Source organism: Haplochromis burtoni, unplaced genomic scaffold (assembly GCF_018398535.1).
Source record: "Haplochromis burtoni strain Fernald_Lab_line unplaced genomic scaffold, NCSU_Asbu1 Contig_821, whole genome shotgun sequence".
NCBI lineage: Eukaryota > Metazoa > Chordata > Actinopteri > Cichliformes > Cichlidae > Haplochromis > Haplochromis burtoni.
The window spans coordinates 74,587-95,745 of record NW_024583182.1 but is presented as its reverse complement, the minus strand read 5'-3'; the positions used below and the strand labels follow the sequence as shown (position 1 = coordinate 95,745).

General features: G+C 39.6%; 2 protein-coding genes across 7 annotated transcripts; both read right to left on the bottom strand.

Annotated features, from left to right (window-relative positions):
- Nucleotides 1–785: 785 nt before the first annotated feature.
- Nucleotides 786–9,952, bottom strand: si:cabz01074946.1. Of its 4 annotated transcripts, none has more exons than XM_042215768.1 (11): nt 9,869–9,952; nt 6,171–6,401; nt 5,976–6,086; nt 5,424–5,714; nt 5,087–5,215; nt 4,774–4,851; nt 4,036–4,089; nt 2,732–2,797; nt 2,553–2,639; nt 2,379–2,429; nt 786–1,203 (listed from the first exon to the last, which is right to left on the bottom strand). In XM_042215768.1, exons 1-11 carry the CDS (start codon nt 9,876–9,878, stop codon nt 1,109–1,111), a joined length of 1,203 nt encoding a protein of 400 aa, XP_042071702.1. In that variant the 5' UTR covers nt 9,879–9,952; the 3' UTR covers nt 786–1,108. The 4 variants fall into 4 exon arrangements, with proteins under 4 accessions (XP_042071702.1, XP_042071701.1, XP_042071703.1 ...); XM_042215767.1 differs by lacking the exon at nt 9,869–9,952 and adding an exon at nt 7,452–7,570; XM_042215769.1 differs by lacking the exons at nt 2,732–2,797; nt 9,869–9,952 and adding an exon at nt 7,452–7,570.
- On the bottom strand, nt 8,645–21,131 carry LOC102313151 (vang-like protein 2). Of its 3 annotated transcripts, none has more exons than XM_042215766.1 (8): nt 20,408–21,131; nt 16,747–16,984; nt 14,081–14,204; nt 13,389–13,996; nt 11,525–11,661; nt 11,136–11,271; nt 10,551–10,797; nt 8,645–10,174 (listed from the first exon to the last, which is right to left on the bottom strand). In XM_042215766.1, the coding sequence occupies exons 2-8, from the start codon at nt 16,815–16,817 to the stop codon at nt 9,917–9,919; spliced, it is 1,581 nt and encodes a 526-aa protein (XP_042071700.1). In that variant the 5' UTR covers nt 16,818–16,984; nt 20,408–21,131; the 3' UTR covers nt 8,645–9,916. The 3 variants fall into 3 exon arrangements, with proteins under 3 accessions (XP_042071700.1, XP_014185942.1, XP_014185943.1); XM_014330456.2 differs by having other exon boundaries at nt 20,437–21,131; XM_014330457.2 differs by lacking the exon at nt 20,408–21,131 and adding an exon at nt 19,962–20,401.
- Nucleotides 21,132–21,159: the final 28 nt, after the last annotated feature.

Here is a 21,159-nt window from a genome sequence, read left to right as displayed (position 1 = left end):
GTTTAAGTTTATTAGATTGATACATATATACCAACAAGACAGTGTACATCACTGTCACAACAACGTTTGTTTTCATTCAAAGGCTTTATGGTTTTTCCTATAATACCTGGTGGGCCGGTCTCTAGTCAAAATGCCCGGGCTGATTTTTTGTCCCAGTCCAGCCCTGGTGACAACCTGAATTCTGAACACCCACTGACATGACTCTTGCTTACTCAAGGGCTCTGCTACTAGTCTTCCTCCCACTGTCACTTGGTGATCCAACTTAGTGTAAAAGTCAACATTGCAGTGCCATGGAGTGAAGCACATACAAGCATTTGATGAATATACACACAACTCTATTTTGCAGAATTAAAGGATTAAAGTAAAAAAACTGGAAGTAGTAAGGCATTGTGACCAATTTGCAACTGACTTTCGGGGATCGGTTACCATCATAAGTACAACTTCAAAGTAAAGAAAATCCAACAGAATCAAATAGAAATTAATACATGATTTTGACAGTCCTGACAGTGGTCCAACACGACAAACCTATAAATAGAGGGATGTTTCTCATTTACGGTATTTAAGTTTGTGCATTTATTTACAAATGTATTATATTATATGATCCAAAACAAATATACCTGAGTTTATGTGAACTCATTTAAAATTAACGTACAAGAATGCAAATTTTCATGTGGTAAAATTATTTTGATTTGGAAAATAATTCAGAAAGACCATTCAATTTGATTTTGCACCAAGCACCAGTAAACACAACTGAACACAGCACAAAAAAAAAAAAAAAAAAAAAACAGTGTAAACTGAAATAATCTGGACAGTACTGGATTGCTGTAATTATATCTTACATCTGTACATGTAATAGCAAAAAATAGAGAGAGAGGGAGAGATTTACATTTGAGATAATGAAATATTTTAAAAAGGCAGAAAAAACACATAATTACCTTCAAACCTATATTTGAGATAATTTAAGAATCCTGAACACCTATACAGTGAAAACAGTGAGTAACGATCAACATGTCTAAGTTATGACACTTCATTTTTTAACTTTATCAGTTAAATAACTGATGTATTCATTATACTGAGTCCATCGCCTGAAGATTATGTCAGAATGCATTCAATCGAATACGATGGTTGTCTGCCATTTGTCTTCAGTCATGTCTTCGCACTCATTCAGGAATTCTTGTTGAGGCTGTTGTGACATTCTTGAAACTATTATGACATATAATAAAGTAGAAAGAAACTTGGTTATTTGGGCAGTGTATAAAAAAATGTGTAATGAATGCTAGCAACTACACAAAATTGAAATAGAAACTTACCTTTAAACTTTTATCACCTAAATATAATACAGGCCATCTGGACTTATTTTATCATCATTTATTTTATCATTTTCAATTCTGTGAAATTACATCATAATTCTCGTCATTCAGGAACTATTTGAATTTTATTTCTAGACCAAACTGATTGAGGAGTTACAGTAATGCTAAGCGCTTGTGGTAAAATCTTGGCAGAGCTGATTTTTCTGTCTGTGTTCAGGAACAAGTACCTTTTGAATGCTTTGTGCTATACATAAAATATCCCTCAAAGCTCATCTTCTCTTCTTTCCAGAACCATTTTTTTTTGTCTGTAGCCCAAATGGTAACTGAGTCATTTAAAGAGTGCTTGAAATATGGGCCCACCCCTGGGCAAATTGTAAAAGGGTAAATATGTGTGAGTTCACGTATGAGGGACCATGTGACTGAGCATTGCTAAATTAGGTACACAATTTAAGTTTTCACATCCAGATTTAATTTGTTCTATGCTAAACCGCAAACAATATTAGGATTTACCATTCACTGCTTCAATTATAGGAAAGTATTCTTGTATATATACATATTATTATTATTATTATTATTATTATTATTATTATGTACATATTCATAAGCTGCTTTTACTGTTTTTGAATTCAAGAAATAATTAAACAGGAAAAAAGTGCTGTGAATGGATATTTATTTTAACACAATGAGTGGAATTAACATGCATAATATGCTGCTTGCAGATGTAGTCAACTCTTTCCACATTTGTACATTTCTAACTTGTAAATTATTGATTTCAATAGCATGAGGCAGAGGCTTAATCATGTTGACCAACATTTTCCAAAGTAAGTTAAACAATTTGCAACAAAGCAGGCAAGAGGAGAAACTTGCACACATTATTGCAGTTTCTTAACGACAAAGAAGGAGTCAAGTGGCACTATTCAACACAGACACTAAAACATCACCCTACGAATAGCATTTTGAGTAGAATGTCCACTAGTATTTTTAAGTCTTCATGTAGTACTGGCATGGTACAAAGCATCCATGAATGCATGTTTTCCACCTAACTTCATAATCTGCCCATTTGCTCACCTTGTTCTTCATGCTCTTGTTCAAGCTCTCTGTTCTCCTCCTTGTGTTGAACTAGAACATGATGAACATATAATCTTATATAAATATTTATAACAGCAGGTTGGAGATCCATATTTATATATAGTATAACACTCTGCTTAATGATTTCGCATACTTGTGCATGTCAAATCTTACTTGTTTCTTTTTGCTGACTTGCTCTTTTGTTGCTGTCTTCATTCTGATTTCTTTTCTGCTCTTCCTCTGTCTGTCTTTGAACTGCCACTAAAAATGTAAATGTAACAGAAATAGAATTTACAACCTAATAAATTGTCTAAACTGATTCATATTAATTTATAGCAATTTCTGTTGAATACCAGCTGATGCTGGACATCGAGAGCTAACATCATTTTCACTTATTGCCTCCTGGATCTGGAGGTTTACTGTAAACAAACAATGAAGCACAAACAGTATCGAAATAGAAATCTTTAACAAACTAAATTAATAAACTACATCTGCTCCTTGACTGGGAACTAGCAATATACCAGCAAACTAGTGGTTCTGAAAATTAGCTAATAATCTCTATCTGGCCTATATGAGCTAACGTTTGCAATGCTGCTTGGGGAACAAGTAAGTAAAAGTTCACATTGTCAGAACAGTTTGTACTTTTGCTATATTTCAGGTAAAGTGTCTTTAAAGTCAATTCGCTCTACGATTCAATTCAATTCGATTTGAATCAGGGAAATTTTGCCTCAGAAATATTATAATTCAGATCATGCATCAGTACATTTCCATATTTTTATATCTATAAAAAGAAAGCTGACAGTTGCGAGACTTGATCAAAGGTGTGAGCATCACAGCAGATGCCTTTGTGTCAAAATAGCTGAGGATAAAACACAGAAAAACATGAAGGTCATTTTCCTGGCCTGGGATTTTATAAAAATATTCTGCAGTAGATCACAAATGAAAGAAAACCATTAATCAACATATGAACATTACCTGATGCTGCTAAAGTGAAGCAGAGCAAAGTTACAGAGGTTTTATTAGAGACATAGCCAAGCATTTTGCAATTTTGCATAAATTTAAAAAGTTTAAGTTTGTTCAGTATTGAACTGCAGAAATGAGGCTTTCTTTTTAGAAGTAACAGCCACCAACAGCGCTGTAAATAACATAGACTTGTGCATAACAAGCAAGCGAATAATTCAGAAAACAGATTTTTAGACGGGAAACTGTTCTTGAAGTGTACTGTGAGAGAGAGAGAGAGAGGGAGAGAGAGAGAGAGAGCTGTGCATGAAGTGTGATTTTATCGTGGTGGAAGCAAAACAGCACAAGTAAGAGGGAATTCATGAAGATGTTTATGTGAAGTTTGGATCTTCTTTTGCTGCTGGTTCAGTCAAATAGTTTGTAGAGAGATAAAACCTGCAGCTTCAGAATCAAGCGCAAAAAGGGCTTAATCACAAAGCGCGGACCCGCCGAAACATCAGAATCAGTGAGCTATTCAAGCTGTTTAGAGTGATATGAATCATGTAAACTGCTCCTCTTCATATCAAAATGTTTAGAGTTTCAAATGGCATTTTTAAGTGTGTTATTGGAAAGTATTGATGAAATGCATGTAAAATTATTTTATGAAAAAATAAGCATTGTTTTCCCACTTAACTTCACTATTTGCCCATTTGCTCACCTTGGTCTTCCTGGTTTTGTAAAGCCTCTCCAGGATTGTCAGTTCTTCTTTGCGCTGGAAAACACACACTCTCATTAAATTCAACTAAAAAATAACAAGAAATATAATCTACTATTGTATTAGTCAGCAATGATCTCACAGTATCAGAACAGTTTGCATTTTTGCCATATTTCTGGTAATGTGTGTTTTAAATCTGCTGCACTGATTCATGTCATCAAACGACCTCTTTGTCTTTTTCTTCAAAGAAAGTCTTATTTATCAATGACAAACCAGGCCAGCTGTTGTAACATCATGGCATTCAAAAAACTGGACATTTAAAACTGTTTTCATTTTATCCTGTCTCCAATAGACAAGTTGGCAAAATATAGCATTAGAAGACAATGAGGGGTGACTGGGTTAAAGGGGTGTTCATATGGTCATACATTCATTGCCCATTAATTAATATTGATTGAATAAGCTGCTTGCAAATGTAGTCAACTCATTTCACATGTGTAAACCTAATTTCAGTCAGGCACACATCACAATTTTATCTTCAAAAGCAACTTAAATAGTTGGATTACCAAGTGCAGTGTCTAAAGATGATTCAGAATGAATCAACAAATTAGGTAAGTGGAGAAACATGCACACAATGTTTTAGTCTCTTAACCATAATAAGGGAGTCTACAAACAATGACCCTGTGTGATCGAAACAGTATCCAGTTTTTTCTATTTTTCAAGTAAAGTGTGTTATGAAATTACCTCCTCGTCTTCGTTGTACCAGAGTAACAACAGTCTGAGTTATACATGACAAGTCACCCTGCGGGCTGTATGATTGCACTGTAACATCAAGAAAGATGGACATCAAAACCTGTTTTCCTTCTACCCTGTCTTCAGTCTTCAGTTGGCAGAATATAACATTAAAAGACAATGTCAGAAAATTATACTAAAATACATGACAGTTGCCAAAAGAGGGTCTAACCTCATATTATCTTCAATGCTCTCTACTGCTCTGCACACAGAGGAGGAAACTGAATAAACATTTTCTTCTGAGGGTGAATTATTTTCCACTTACCTCGATAACGATAAATCATATAAAATATGATGCCACATATTCCAAAAGTGGCAAAGACCCAAATAACAATTTTTCCAGCACAGTACTGTGTCTCTGTTGTGGGTGAAGGTGGAGTCGTACAATTTGAATCTATACAGAGGAAGCAAAAACATAATCATCAGATATGTGAATTATCTGTGTCAACTGGTTTGTCCGTTTTAGTTTCAGTTTAGAGTCCTTCCAGCAAAGGATGCATTGACACCACTACTGGTTACTGATACAGGATCTTTTGTTTAATCTTCATCTCAGCCTATGTTGTGCTTATATGTTAAAGAATGTGTCCCATTCAACAACTTACCACAGATCTTACTCTCACACTTTGGTGTGACAGGTTTGGATGAAACACTCTCTGTATCTCTGCTGGAGATGCAGGTAAAACTGGCAAAGTTCTCTTTGGTGTTGACAAATGCAAAAAGCTGTGCAGAGCTGTCACTGGGATGACTCTTGTTGATGGTGAGCACACTGGCTGGTTCAACACCCCAGGAGAGGTTAACACCCTTATCCAGAGAAGAGCAGTTCACCACCATTAAACAGCCACTTTCTACAGATGTACTCGTGACTATCTGGATGGATGGCTGCTGGAGCTTTTCTGCAAGGATGGAGAGTGAAAATGATAAAGTAAAGACAAGCCTGTGTAGCTTAATTTAAACCAAGTAGTATATTTGATTGTAGACGGCTGAATTTGATATTTGTGCAGCATGGATGCATTCAAAATAGTCTGTAATAGTCCATAAATGCTGCAAATCTTTAAATAAGATAAATAAGAGATGGTTGATTGAGATGATACAACAAAAAAGTCAAAATATAAAGGATTTCATTATTAATACAGTTTTATTTATACATCACTTACGTTTTGCCGTAATTTTGATCTGATTCGTTTTGCGTTTACCCTCACTGTTGAAGACTTCTACAGTGTATTCAATGGCATCACGTTCCTTCAAGTTGTGAATTGTTAGGTCACCTATAGAATAAAATACATTGAAACCAAATCAAGAAAAAAATAAAACTACAATTCCTTTGCAATAAAAAAGCTGATAAATGTCACCTGATGTTGTGTTAAGAGTGAGTCTCCCTGTGTACTGAGGGACACGATCAGTGTTTATTTTCCCATTGCGATAAGTGGCAATCAAAGTGATGTTGGTGAATATTGACCACTCAATTTTGATGAGACTCCACGATGGGTCGACTCCTGAGGGCAATGTGATGTTTTCTCCAAGGTACCCAGAGACTTTTGGAGGTGATTTATCTACTGCTTCTGTCTGTACAACTTGTAATGCTGTCAAATAAATACAAAAACACATTTAGCAACACTGTACACATTCTCTCAGATTTAAACACTCAAAGAAGGAAGGAAAATAACTTCTATAAATACTCGTGACTTTAAGCTTCAAAAACTCCGCTACTCTGATATCTTTAGACATTTTTACAGGTTATTTTGTTGGAATTTTTAAATACAGAAATTGTAAAATTTTGTTTGCTTTTCATGCCTAAATATGACAGTTTCATAAAATGGCTAATGACAGCTATCTGTCACATAATTACACGATGATCAATCATTCAGGTAAGGAAATCCCAAAAGGTTGATTCAGTTCATCTAACGTTTTCTCCCACTGAAAACAATCAAATTCTTGGGATATTCTGGTGGTTTTTTGTGCAGCATTTGCAGTAGTTTCAACAATAAGCAGGCAATATTGAACATCTACTGTCAAGATATTTTTTCTTTTTGGTTCAAACGGATAATCCCAATGACTCTATCAGTCTAGAATGAGAATTCCTTCTGACATTTTATATTAATTAATTATTTTTTAAAGTGTCAGCTAAGGTAGACATCAATACAGATTTAAAATATATAATCTTTCAGGATAAAGATCAAAGCATTTCCAAAATCACACAAAAATGGTCAAGCTAATAGATTGTACAATAGGAATGTATGTTAATGAACACTAAACACATGGATATATGGTCTCATTTTCAGAAGAGTTAACAACTAGTTGTATGAGAAACGGAAATGAAGCCATGTGACAGCAGCCATGTCTATACACCAGCTAACCATCCTCCTTTTTTATAATACGTACAACAGTAAATAATTTCACTATACACACTTTTCTTGGAACAAATCTAAAATTTAAAGGGTAACATTTACATCATTTATGTCTAGCATGTGAGGCGATTAATTCAAAAGTTAAGTTTTGCACTACTACCTAAGAAACCAGGAAGTTACTCATTTTTAAAGCAAAATGTAGAAATATTTCAAAACGTATTTAATCTCCAGGTCTGGCACATCTGTGTCTGATAAATAGCTTCAGATAATGTACACAGGACATACCTTTAAAGAAAAGAATAAATAGGGTCGGTAGTCTCATGGTAGTTGACGTGAAACACAGTCAAAGTGCTTTGACTTCCTGATTTTTTTGTATTTGCTACATCGCTTCTTCCTCTTTTCTGCATCCGCATCTGCGCATCTCATATGTGTGTGTGTTGCTATTATTAATACATTTTTATTTATACATCACTTACGTTTTGCTGTGACTTGATGTACTTTGTCTTCTAAATATATAATCTTTGACCATAAACATCAATATATATATATATATAATATAATATGTTTTAAATATATAAATATTTAAAACATTTTTTATCTCCAGGTCTGACACATCATCTGACGTCAACACAGTCAAAGTGCTTTGACTTTCTGTAATTTTTGTATTTCATACATCACTTCTTCCTCTTTCCGCATCTGCCTCCATCACACTAACCCTCTGGATGTCATCCTGCACTACAACCATGAATATTTTTCCTTTTCTCCTCCTTCCTGACAGCTCCACACTCAGCATCGTTTGTCTAATATATACACATTCCCTCCTTTGAACATGCACAAAGCATCTTTGTCTTGACTCTTTGTCAAAACGCTCCACCTGAGCTGTCCTCTGATCTACTCTTAACGCTGTCTATTCTAGTCATGAGTCACAACCAATGAAAACCTTAACATTTTCATCTCAATGACCTGTCTTCACATCACTCTTGTTCTTGAAAATCAGTCAAAGTACTCTTTGTGTCAATCACCAAACTGTGTTAATGAGTTTGGTTAAAAAGCCTACTGCCCTGCCAGGTGTGTCATCCAGATTAGCTATCCTCTGCACTTCCTGATTCCCTACCTGTCTTCCATCTGGAAAGTGTTCATCACACCCATTCCCACCCTTTTTGCAAATCTACTACGATCTGTCTTTCTGTGTTTCTCACCATTAAAGCATACCTGCCCAACACCTCATCACCTACATGTCCATTAAAGTCAGCTCCAATCACCACTCTCTCTCTACTGAGGACACTCTTAACCACATCATACAATTTACTACAGAAATACTACACTACTTTTTTCATTAAATAACATATTCTTGTTATATGTTCATCACTTATTTCAAAATATTGTCCGTTATCAAAGTTACCATCCTCTTTTATTTGGTACATTTTGAATTTCTTTCTTTCAGTTTTTTAAAATGTATTTTATGGTTTCATTTTCAATTATATAGCATTTGTATTTTGTATTATTGTAGGTTATTTTTTCTGTAGTGTGGCAAATTCCAGTCAACTTTAGCTACATGGAATATCATGACTGTGGAAATTTGTCACCTCGTGTTAGGGCACACACACTCCTACGTATGTCAACCTCACTTCCTTTTTTCAGACCAAAAAACGAATACACAACTCAACTATCTGGTGACACATATGAGGTTTGACTGACATCATTTAATACTTTTTTTTTTTCAAGAGTCTTTTCTTAAGAGACAGTGACCTGCAGAGACAAGTGGTAATTTCAGGACATTAAGACATTAGTTTCATTACAACAAAGTGAGAGCAAAATACACCCAATAAAAAATACAATTACATTTTAAAAAAGGAAAACACTCAAACCCCTGCAGAAATGAAGGGCACCTATGCACTGAAACTCTTTTAGGATCTTAATTTGAAATACGTGCAGGAAGTTTTTAGGTTAAGAGTGGTGCTCACAGTGAGTGACCAAATCACATAAACAATACAAAACATGTTTTAGAAACAGTGAAATTGTCCTTCCAGACTCACTTAAAATTTCATATTTACTACAAAGTAAGCATTTCACCTTCTTCATGTGGAATAAAAAATATAAGAAGAAATAGTTCAAAGATGGTTTCATGTCTCCGCATTTAGGCTATGAAAGCAGTCTATAAATGTCAGGCAAACTTTTAGTAAAGTTTTCTGTTCATTCTTTGCCTTTTAAGGTCCGTCTGTCAGGAACTAAAAAAGTAAAAAAAGAAGATGCTAAAGAAAGAAAAGAGAACTGAGCTATAGTCTTAGAAAAATAAAGTGAAGCCTTTCAGGTCTGACTGCACATAGAAAAGGTCATTTAGAACAATAAAAATGCTTGAATATTTCCCATAGATCTGTCTTAGGTAAACAGTGCAGGAATATCATGTTTATTAAGAATCTAATTTAAAGAGCAAACAAAATGCAACAACGGGAACTAGAACCACAGAGCAAAGTTAACAGTCAGCAGTTTTTCAAGCAAGTAAATGGAAGATCGTCAGTAACGTGCTATTTTTGTGGCCTTGGTGTTTTTCCTACAAGTTCTATATTTATGTCAGTAAAGACCTTTCTGTGCCACACGTTTCTCTAATAAACAGTCATAACAATCAGGTTTTTAATACCACAAAGTAAATAAAGAACAAACAAAAGATACATTAAAAATAGACCTCAGGTATTAGTACATACGATGCGACATCCTGCCCCTCCCCTGCCTTGCCCGGTGCCTCTCCCCTCCTACACAGACGTCTCTGACTGAAGCTTCATGACAAACTTGTGGCTTTTAGGGTCAATGAACTCTTCGGCTATGTGCAAGAAAGGAAGTGGCGTTACTGTCACAATCAGAGAAAGGTCGAGGCGTTTCAGGCTGAAGACGTGGCCTTGGCGCAGAGAGGCGGTCACTGGCTCCTCGCTCACTAGTGTCCACTGGCGCCCTCTGTTACTGTCCAGGTACTGCAGGGTGGGGCCCGGGACGAGGTAACGCTCTAGGAAAGCCTTTAACCACGGCAGGAAAAATGCACAACAGTTTGTGAACAAACTCCATCAGACTGTTTAATGTGGCTGGATGTGATGTCAAAAAAAAAATGCTGCCACTATTTTAATGCTGGACAATTTCAATCACAATTCATAATCAAATGTAAAACATTTATAAAAGAAATGTTTTGGATTAAAGTCAAAAAACTGTTTTCATACTTTGTCCTCTTACACAAGAGCAGAATTCATTTATTTGAACCTTTAGCTGGAAATAGTGCATTTCTGCTTATTGTATCATATTTTTATTTCTACGTTCCTGACACAACGCTAAAGGGATGTGTGTCTCCTCCCAGGACTGAACTGGGGAAAATCACGCACACAAACTGACCCTCCTTACCTTTGGTGTCATATTGTGGGTAATGCAGAACTGCAGGTGGCTGATGATGCTCTCCATGCTGTAGTAAGTCTGCTGCCTGGTTGCACGAAGGTACTTCTGCATGGCCCGCGCCATGGGGGCAAATATGGCCTGAGCTGCCTCCCTGGGGTCCATCACCTCCCGCGGGTGTTTGGGAGACGAAGTGACTGCATCTTCCTGCTGATGACGTTTGATGTGGGTAAAAGCTTCTTCTACTGCCACCACCAGCCTGTGAGGATTAAGGACACCATGACTCCACTAAACCAATTTCATCTACATTACAATCTACAAATTCTATACTTCTATGTTTATTACCCCACGGGGAAAAAAAAGAGCATCATTTTAGGACTTTCAGGTAAAAACGTAATAATATGAATTCCACAAATGTAGTTAGTTCATGACAACAAACATCTTAACATCATTTTTTGTGTTTGTGCTTCCTTCTTAACTTTGAGTATGTTTATATGATTATGTTTTAGTAGGAAAACAACCTTTTAAGTTTAACCAAGTCTGCAACTTCTGCATCTTTGTCAGTGAATACTTCTGTATTCACACACCCGTTAGTACCTGGCTTTGCGTTTGCGGACCTTCCGCTCCACCTCGGCCTCTTCATAGTAGTACTCGTTGTGAGAGTTGTCTCTTCTCCGAGCGGCCGCTGCAATCATGGCTCTGGACTGGCCTGTGGAGTTGTTGGTGCTGTTGTCTGTGAACAGAAATGTGACATTTAACTCGTGAGCAGAGTAACACGGGTGGCTCTGATACTTCTGATGAGCTTATCAGTTATTATTTCATGTAGAATTTAGAAGAAATAAATTAATAGACTCGTGCTTGTGTGAAATTCACTATGCAATCTGAAGCTATGGCTTTACATGTGGAGGTGAAAACTCCTGCTTTTTCATTCAGCGTCATTTATTTCACTCGGACTGATAAGGTTTTTTCCTCAGCTGAATTGTTACCTTCCCCCAGGTTGTAGACTTTGAAAGCAGACATTTTCTTGGTGAGGATGGACTTGGGGAGGTTAAGCAACGCAGGGTTATAAACCGGAAAGTCGCTGTAGTACTGATCGAGAACCCACGCTGCGGCCCTCTGAATGCTGCATTGCACAACAAAGAGGAAGAAAGTTTGTTAAAACGGACGCAGAGTTGTTATCAGCGTCGGCAACCTTAACATCCTTGCTGCTTTACTGCCCCTGAAACAGGAAGAAACAGCAACAGTCACTCAGATGGAGTGCCGCTCAAAAAACGGTTGCTGTGGAGTGACAACGTAAATCAATCATAACAGCGTGAAACAAGAAAAAGTGCACAGCAGTGCAAGAATTATAAATCACATGCAACAACAATCCTCTGCTATGAAGTACGCTGCATTGGCCACCTCATTAGGAACACCTGTTCAACTGAATACGAACACAAATATCTGATCAGCCAATCACAGGGCTCTGCATTTAGGCATGTAGACATGATCCAGACAACCTGCTGCAACACTCAGATGGTAAGTGTAGTGGCACAAAGAACATGAAAGCATGGCTCCGTCGTGCCTTCATCAACAGTTCAGGCTGCTGCTGGTGGTTTGGTGGTGTGGGGGATGTTTCCTCTGCACAGATTGGGTCCCTTCATAGCAGCTGATCTTTATTTAAACACCACAGGCTGCATGAGTATCGTTGCTGATCATGTCCATCCCTTTATGACCACAGTGTTTCCAGCTCCATGGCAACACGCAAAGTCACAATATTCTTGGTTTCTTTAGCGTGACAATGACTTCACTGCACTCAAATGACCTCCACAGTCGCCAGGGCCCTATTACAGGAAGCAGGTTCAACAAACTCTTGAGTTTAAAAAGAAACTGTGGCTTGAATAACTGTGAGATCGACAATTTTGGAGTCTCCTGTTCCAGAAAGGCTGATCAGAGTTCAGTCCACTCTGAGGATGTTCAACCTGAGTTAAATGCAAAATGATCAGAGCTGAACAGCATCTGGGCCTGATCCCGTCTGAATCTGTGATCCTTATCAGCTCTCACCCATCCTGCTGTGCAATTGGACATTTATAGCATACGTCTGCCCTCCTGAGCTGTCTGGTCCATCCAGAGCTTATTTTTTTTCTCCCCTTCTCGAGTGTTGCTGGGCTGTTCCTTTTTCTATCTATAACGTCTTTAACTTGAAGATGACTGTTATTGTGATTTGCAATCCTCTAAATAAAATCATCACCTAATTATGGCCACATATTTTGCAGTTGTGTTGAGTTTTTAGTCCGATCGCTCTGCTTGCACCACCAGCACATGCTTGCAGCTTCACAGCAGAGCCAAAGGTTAAGAGGGGTCTAACACAAATAGCACGGGCGTGACTTCCTAACCACCCACAGAAAATGAAAGCAACACCATCCACACGATCTTTGCATATTTTAAAAACCACTCACTGCGGTTTGGTTGGTAACTGCAGGAAAACTAGAGCAATGACTAAAACTGAGAATTAGTGCAATGCATTGAGGTCAAGAGTCAAAGTTGTAGGACTGAACAGTTCCACCGACACTGTGGGGAAAACTTCGTAACAAAATCTGGACTTTTTTTTGTGGGTTGATCCACATGCGGTTTGGAGAAAATAATGCATGTGCAAAACAAAGTGGGCTTTTTTTGGACATCTTAGCAGTGGGTTGAAACGAACATGACCCAGACAGATCAAACAGTGATGAAATGCTGCCCCCTACTACAGCGTGGCCAAACTCTGCAGCAAGTGTCACTGAAATTTAAAAAGCATTATTTCAGAGAACTCGAGAAAAAAAAGAGACACAAAAAATAGACAAATACTCCTGATTTTCCACAGTTACTAACCTGAGATGTCCCACATTGTAGAAGCGGCTGACTCCATCTGTGCTCCTCACAACCTTCAGAGAGAAAGCAGGCTGCAGGTGTCTGACCTCCAGCAGCACGAGGGCTAGGTACTGAATGAACAACAACGCGTCCACCAGAGATGCCGCATAGCCCACAATCCCCCTGTAGTCTGTCTCTCTGGGCTCCAGCACCCGCACCCCATAGAAGAGCCAATAGGACGCCACGAAGAGAAAGACCAGCGCAAGCAGCAGACAGCGAAACACAAAGAAGCGTGGCAGAGCGGCTCTGGGCGGGCGGAGAAACAGCGCCCACGTGGAGATGAGGAGGATCAGGAGCTTGAAGGCGAGTGAAATGTAAAGGCCTTCGCACGGCGTGCCACAAGGGTCCAGTGAGTCCCGCCACAAGAGCTGTGGGAGGGCCAAGAAGGCCAGTGGAGTGATCAGAGAGACGAAGCCCAGAATGGCTCCCAGTGCTGGGCTGATGTAACGCCGGCACTCCAGCGCTGAAGAGTCGTCTGAGTCCTTAGATAGCTGCGTCAGGTCCTCGTTTGAGATGCTGTCCACGGAGGTGCCGGTGACCACCGTGGTCGTTTCACCCCAGTTGTCATCCTGAAGGAAGAGGTCAGTGTCAGAAATGCCGCGGCTATGAAGAACATTTGTTACAAGACTAAAAATGAAAAATGAATCTCTCACCCTGTCGTCCTCTCTGGGGGAATCTGCGTCCAGCAGCGACTCCCCCGGAGCCTGGATGACCACAGATTTCTCTCCACGGATGCTGCCATCGCGATTCTTAGAGCGATGCCTGTCCCTTCTCTCCCTGCACACACACAAGAAAAAAGTAGTTATCGTCTACAAACGCACAACATTTAATTCATGTCAGCAGATTTTGATCTGATTCTTCAGAAGCTGTTGTGGTGAAACTCTGCTATTTAAGAAAAAAAACATCATTTTATATTTTTCCATAATCTACTGCATTGTTATTATGAACATATAATGTAATTATACACTACTGTTTCATGTAACCAGCGTGTTGACTTTGTTTAGTGTCTTTAAAGATATGTGTTACTGTTTATTTACTAGTGAATGCCCGTGCTCTAGAGTTGTTTGTTTGATTTTAGTCAGATGATTTATATGTCAATTAACAGACTGTCCATTGATGACATAGCAATACAATGTGGTGAAAAAATAGTTGCTCCCCTCCAGATGTCTTAGTTTTTGGCATATTTGTCACACTTACATGTTCCAGATTCTCAAACAAATTCTAATATTAGACAAAGATAACTAAAGTAAAGACAAAATGCAGTTTTTAGACTACGTCTTGATGCGTGCTCAGTCATCCAGGTAAGTAAATCTCCAAAAGTTGATTCTGTTCATCTGGACGTAGCGTTTTCAGTGGGAGAGTTTGTGCTCCAGTGGATGATGAGAGTCAAACCTTAAATACTGATCCGCATGCGTAGGTTTATGGTACACGTCAGCTTTTAGATGTCCCCCATTACTGATGGAAATCTCACAGTCTAAGAAGGCTAACCTGCCACTTTTCATATCCTCCCTGGTGAATTTGATGTGTCGGTCCACCGAGTTAATGTGATCCGTGAAATGTGGTACATCCTGAGATTTGTTTTTCACCCAGGTGTCATCCACATATCCAAACCAATGGCTTGGTGGTGTTCCAGGGTAGGATAGCAAAGCCCTTTTTTCCACTTCTTCCATGTACAAATTGGCCACGATGGGTGAAACTGGGAGCCCATGGCACACCCATGTTTCTGCCTGTAGAACTGACCCTTGTATGTGAAGTAGGTGAAATGAAGACAGTTCCAAAAGCAAACACACTTGGTCGATGCTGAGAGTGGTCCTGTTGCTGAGGTTGGTGTCATCCTGTAATCTCTTACAAACTACCTCCAATGCTTCCGTGACTGGGATGCAAGTGAACAGAGATGTAACATGGTTTCATCTGCCTCCATAATGACATCCCTCACCTTCTCAACAAAATCCAACGTGTTCTGGACGTGTTCTCCCACTGAAAACGCTACGTCCAGATGAACAGAATCAACTTTTGGAGTTTTTAGACAATGATTTCATTATTAAGGGGAAAACACTTATCCAAACCTACAGCCTGCATTAAAATGCAAGTGCCCCTAAAACTGGCAGTGCCAAAAAACTAAAAAACTGAGCCTTTCACATGTGGAGGACGTTTTGCTCCGCTCTTGAGCATGAGCTGATGGTTGGATATTCTCCTTCAGGATTATCTGGTAGGGATCAGAATTCATGTCCCGAAGCAACAGAACAGCCCCAGACCATCACACTACCACCACCATGTCTGACTGTTAGTATGATGGTGTTTTTCTGAAATGCTGTGTCAGTTTAATGCAGATCTAACAGGACTCAAATCTTCCAGAAAGTTCAGCTTTTTCCCCCCAAAAGTCTTTGGGGTCAAAGATGTTTTTTGGTAAATGTGAGACAAGCCTTTGTGTTCTTCTTGCTCAGCAGTGATTTTCTCCTTGAACTCTCGCATGGATGGCACTTTTGCAGTCTATTTCTTATTGTTGAATCATAACCTCTGACCTTATCTGAGACTTGTGAGGCCTGCAGTTTTTACATGTTGTTCTAGGTTCTTTTACGACCTCCTAGATGAGTCGTCAGTGTGCTCTTTGAGTCATTTTGGTAGGCAGGACACTCTTCACCACTGTTCAAAGTTTTATCCATTAGTGGATAATGGCTCTCACTGCAGTTCACAGGAATCACAAAGCCTTACAAATGGCTTAGACATAACTGGTTGTTTGTCAGCCGTTTCTTTAAGTCATGGCATGATGTGTTGCTTTTTGCGATCGTTTGTAATTTCTTGATTTGACAGGTCTAGCAGTAATAAAGCCCAAGTGCAATTAATCACAGTTAATTCAGGATTTAACAAACAGGGCAATTCTTTTTTCACAGAGGACCAGGGAGGTGTGGATAAATCACACCTGCATTTCGTATATTTGTCTAATATTAAAAGTTTTGTGGATACAAATTAGATGTTACTGTTGTGAAATTAAAATGATTCAGTGGTTTTAGAAGATGTCAGAAGTATCATTTTCGCTTGTTGTCATGTGGTTGTTATGCACCATGATGATATGTGATCACAGTACTTGATAGTGATAGTTTCGCTGCTCACGTCCTAATCACAGATTTGGTTTATTACTGTAAGAGTTGTGACATCCAGCTGTAATATGACTGAAAAGTTCATCAATCATTAGAATTTAGATTTAAAGACCTCAGCTTGGCCTTTCAGAAATGCTCTGCTATTTTAAAACGGGGTGAGGACAATGACAGACACAAACACAAACACTGGACAGCATTGCTGCTCAGCTTGCTTCTTCTACCTGTGTTTGCGGGAACTCCTCGAGTGGGATGACTTGTAAGAGTATCCCGAGTACGTTGACTCGTTGTCCATGTCAGTGATCGGCGGTGGGCGGAGTTTCCGGGCCACTCCTGTCCCCAAACCGCCCTTGTCCCAGACCACTCCCAACTGGCTCTTGCAGTTGCTGATGGACTTGGTAGAGAGGGCCAGAGGGAGGCGCAGCAGATCCACTTTACTCCTGAGGGAATCTATCTTGGAGCCTTGGGAGAAGACGGAAAGATGGGGGAGGAAGACAGAGTGAGAGATTAATTATAGATAGGGAGTGTTTGGAAAAGGCATGGAGACCATTTGGGAGAGAGAGAAAGCTGAGAGAGGGGAGAGAGGGGAGAGAGGGAGAGCGGGGAGAGGAGGCAGAGAGATGAATGAAGAGAAGGAGGGATAGGAAAAAGATAATTTGTCATGTGAGACAGAAGTAAAACAGTCTCAGAGGGACACATACTGAGGAATGGCAACAAGAAGAGAGACAGCTTTGTTGAAATGTTGGCACTCTAAGTGTATGGAAGAGCATAACTGAGCCCATTATTCTGCCTTTTCTTTTTTTTTAAATGAGCAAACTGAGTGATTTGGCTCCAAGTGTGTTCTCAGCCAATGAAGGGCAACCACATCACCTTCTATTCTTAGGCTGCAAGTCTCCAGTGTGCAGGACACACAGGAACAGATGCCCAACATGGCAGCCGCTTGAAAATATTCCTGCTGTCTTATACGTGAAAAACTTGGAAACGTGCAGTTTTTAAAAAAAAGAAAGAACTTTGTTGCTTTTTAAAGTGAGCTTCATTAATTTCGGTATATTTAACCTTCCGTAGCGTTTTGTTGTGGGTCGGTCTGCGATCTGCATTCTCGCCCACATTCCCCAACTGTCCCCCGTGGTCTCCTGGGGCAACGGAGCTTAGCTACTACAATGGGGATGAATGGGAGGCTAGCGGTGAGAAAAGACAGGAGGGGGAGCAGTTGTCGTGGCGACCAAAACATCAACTCAGCAGCACCCCATCCTGTTCTCTTATCCCTCAACTGCACACCTCAAGACTTTTTTTAAAGTAAGCAAATCTGGCATCATTGTAAGGACATTCCTCTGAATCCACAGACCTGTAATCTGTTTTTGTTTTCATGCAGATAGAGCCGGGTTGTTTTCTCATGGGTACTTTCCAAACTGCCTGCAGAAAAAGCGGACACTTAATCTAATAACAAGCCACCTCGTGCTCTCAGTTTGTGCCGTGACCTGAAGCATCACATCTCCACATTAGAGACTTCAGGTTTTACTTAACGGCTTTCATGTGATTCAAACATGGACTTCTCAAGAGGGACATTTTGCAAGAAGGCGCATGAGTAGGTTTAAATTTTAGGAGATCGGACCACCGCTTTAAAAGGGAACCTGTTATATTCAACTTCCATATTTTTATTAGACTTCACTCATGCAGTTTTGCATAACTCACAGTTAAATATAACCCTCATTCGTTTTATACTGGGGCTCTGTGCACCCCCTCTCTTCACTGTCAAAAACAAGCAGTTTTAGTTCCCTTCCCCCTCCTTGTTAGACAAGTTTATTCTGATTGGCTGCTCCTAGCAAACAAAATATTTAAACAGCAGATGGGTGGGGCTTCTTTGTTCTCAGCTGGAGATGTGTGCCTTATCAGGGAACATATTAGGATATCTGCTTGCACTGACGTAATGAAGAAACACAGGTTGAAAGAAAACTGCGAATCCTGAGCTTCTGGTTCACAGCGGACAAACTGTTTCACACCTTCCTTTTTAAGACAGCTTTCTTCTGATTAACAGCCCCTTATAAACAGAAGACTTAAAAAGTAAGTTGGAGCTAGTTCTGTGTTTAAAGATAGAGCTATGTGTGTGAGATGATGATATTAGTGATACTGGCCTCTTGATACTGATACTGAAAAAGATATCCATGTACGTGTGGACGTGGCCTAGAGCTTGTGGCTCACATATAATTGACTGTACATACGCTGACCTGATTATTTAGAAATCTGGCCATGTTTTAGAACAAACAGTTAAACAGAGCCTTCAGCTTTCAGGCCCCTCCTCTGTGGAACCAGCTCCAGGTTTGGATTCATGAGAGAGACACCATCTCTACTTAAAAAGTGAGGACTTTTATCCCAATAAAAGTCAAATGTCTCCTCAGTTTTCATGTAAAACCTTCTTTGAATGTATATGAGGTAAAAGAGGGAACACATAAATGAAGTGAAGAGTTTAGCAATGAGTTGCTAAGCATGGTTTTTGTCTGCTGTGTCCACAGGGCATAAAACGGCATTCTTGCCTCCTTAGAGAGAGACATGGCTGTATGGACTACCTGTCACAGCACCATGCTGGGCAGAGCGCTCTGCCAACTTTCTGGATAAAAATGGAAATCACTTTGACCTAAGAACTCATATTCCCCGTTGACACGATGAAAAATTATCTTCAGAGCTGCTGCAGTTTGAGCATGATTCCTCTCATCAAGACAATTTTTTTTTCAAATACTGTCTCAAACAGAAAAAGGAGCATGAGAGAGTGGTGGTTACAAACCATCAGGACTGAGTGAAAAACAGCCCCACAGTTACCTCTGTGTGTTTACAGAGTGAAAACCTCCATGGATGTCCTTGACTACGGGAGGCATACTGACACATGCTCAAGTAGAATATTTTATCTCTGCAGACAAACACAAACTTAATGCAAAATGTCAGAATTTACAGTAAATGTTTCTGACAGATTGGAAACTATTTTTGTGCCATGAATGTGAACAAAACCAGCCCCTCATCTCTCTCTCTCACGCTGACAGGACACAGTTAGTCACATCGATCACACTGATCAGATAAGGCTATCCCACTGTAATCGATTCACTAGTTGATTTACACTGCAGTCCACTGTCATGTGAGATTTTCCACGTGCAGTGTGGAAAGGGGACTACCAGCACTTAAACTAAATTTGAATTTAAGAGGCCTGCCTCAAAGTCGTTGTTGTTGTCAGTGTTTACTAGCGTCCACTTCTGCTGATGCTGAGAGATAACTGTCTGTGGATTTGCATTTTTAAAAAGCTTTCATTGCCTTCATATCACTATGTGTCCTTCCACTCGTGTTTAAATAAAATGCATTCGTCAGCAGGTGAAACTTTGTATTTTTTAAATCAGTTTAGGATGTTTTTAACTCTCTGTCGCTGTTTAGCCTCATGTGTAATTCTGTGACTCACAGGGGTCTCCTGTCCTCCGGGTGGCAGTGAGCCAGCGAGGTGTGGGTTGCCTCCTGTCCTCACTCCAAGAGTCAACCCTAAACAGAGTAGTTGAATAATCCAGGACTCTACAAACACTCAAACAGCTGACATGATAGATGTGACAGCGCTTCCAGTGAAGGTTTGCACGTAACGCGATTTTACTTTAAGCGTCAAAGAGAATCGGTGTTGAAACAAAGCAGAGCATGCAGGCTGAAGTGATGCTGCTGTGAGCAGCAGACTGGTGACCAACAGCAAATAAGTTGGTCACCAGTCTTTTATTTCACGATAGTCTACCCACACGCGTGGCGCAAAGTGCGTCCTTAAGCACACTGTGCGTAAAAGTCCACGGATGAGAGGCGGAGCACCAGCTTCTATCAAGTGTTGTGGTGCTGGAGAAATGCATGCATTTTAAACTAGTGTAATACCTGCAGGAAGGTTTTTCCAGAGGTCCTACCTTTCTCCCTGAAGGAAAAAGCGGCAGCCTGCAGCACAAAGAGCCGCTGTTAGCAGCAGCAGCGGTGCCAGAGGGCAGCGTGTCCAACAAAAGCGACTCCAAACGCTCCCAATTCACTTTCTCTCATCTGTCCTGTTTCCTCGCTCATTTACAGCAGGAGCGAATGTTGAATCTCCGCTGTGCGCACACTTTGTTTTATTTTTCTCTTTAATAAAATCCTCCCAGCGAACATCAACAACAGGCTGCGGGTCAGACCTCATCCCCGATCTACTTCTGCGGTGTCCCGCTGTGAGGGGGGTCTCGCACGCACGTACTGAACCCGCACAGTTGGAGTATATTCTCGGCTTCCGGTACGGATTTTCATAATAAAACTGAACTTTCAAACTCAAAGACAATGCGAAAATCATCTCGAAACATTAAAAACTTCCCTGGATGTATTTCCACAGCCACCTGATTATTTATTTACAATCTCTTAACATGGAAACTGCATTTCATATCTTTTCCATATAATACAGAAAAGCAGGCTTACCAAGAAAGCCTTAGAAACTCTCATGCTTTTATTTTGAAACTATGTTTCCTGTCTTGTCCATGAATCTTTAATAATCTGGTTTCTAAGGCAAAAAAACCGCACTAATCAGACTTTTCTAACTTTTTCAGTTACAATCTATCACAGTCACACCTAAAATATGGGTTTTTGTTTTTTTTGTTTTTGTTTTTTTTTTT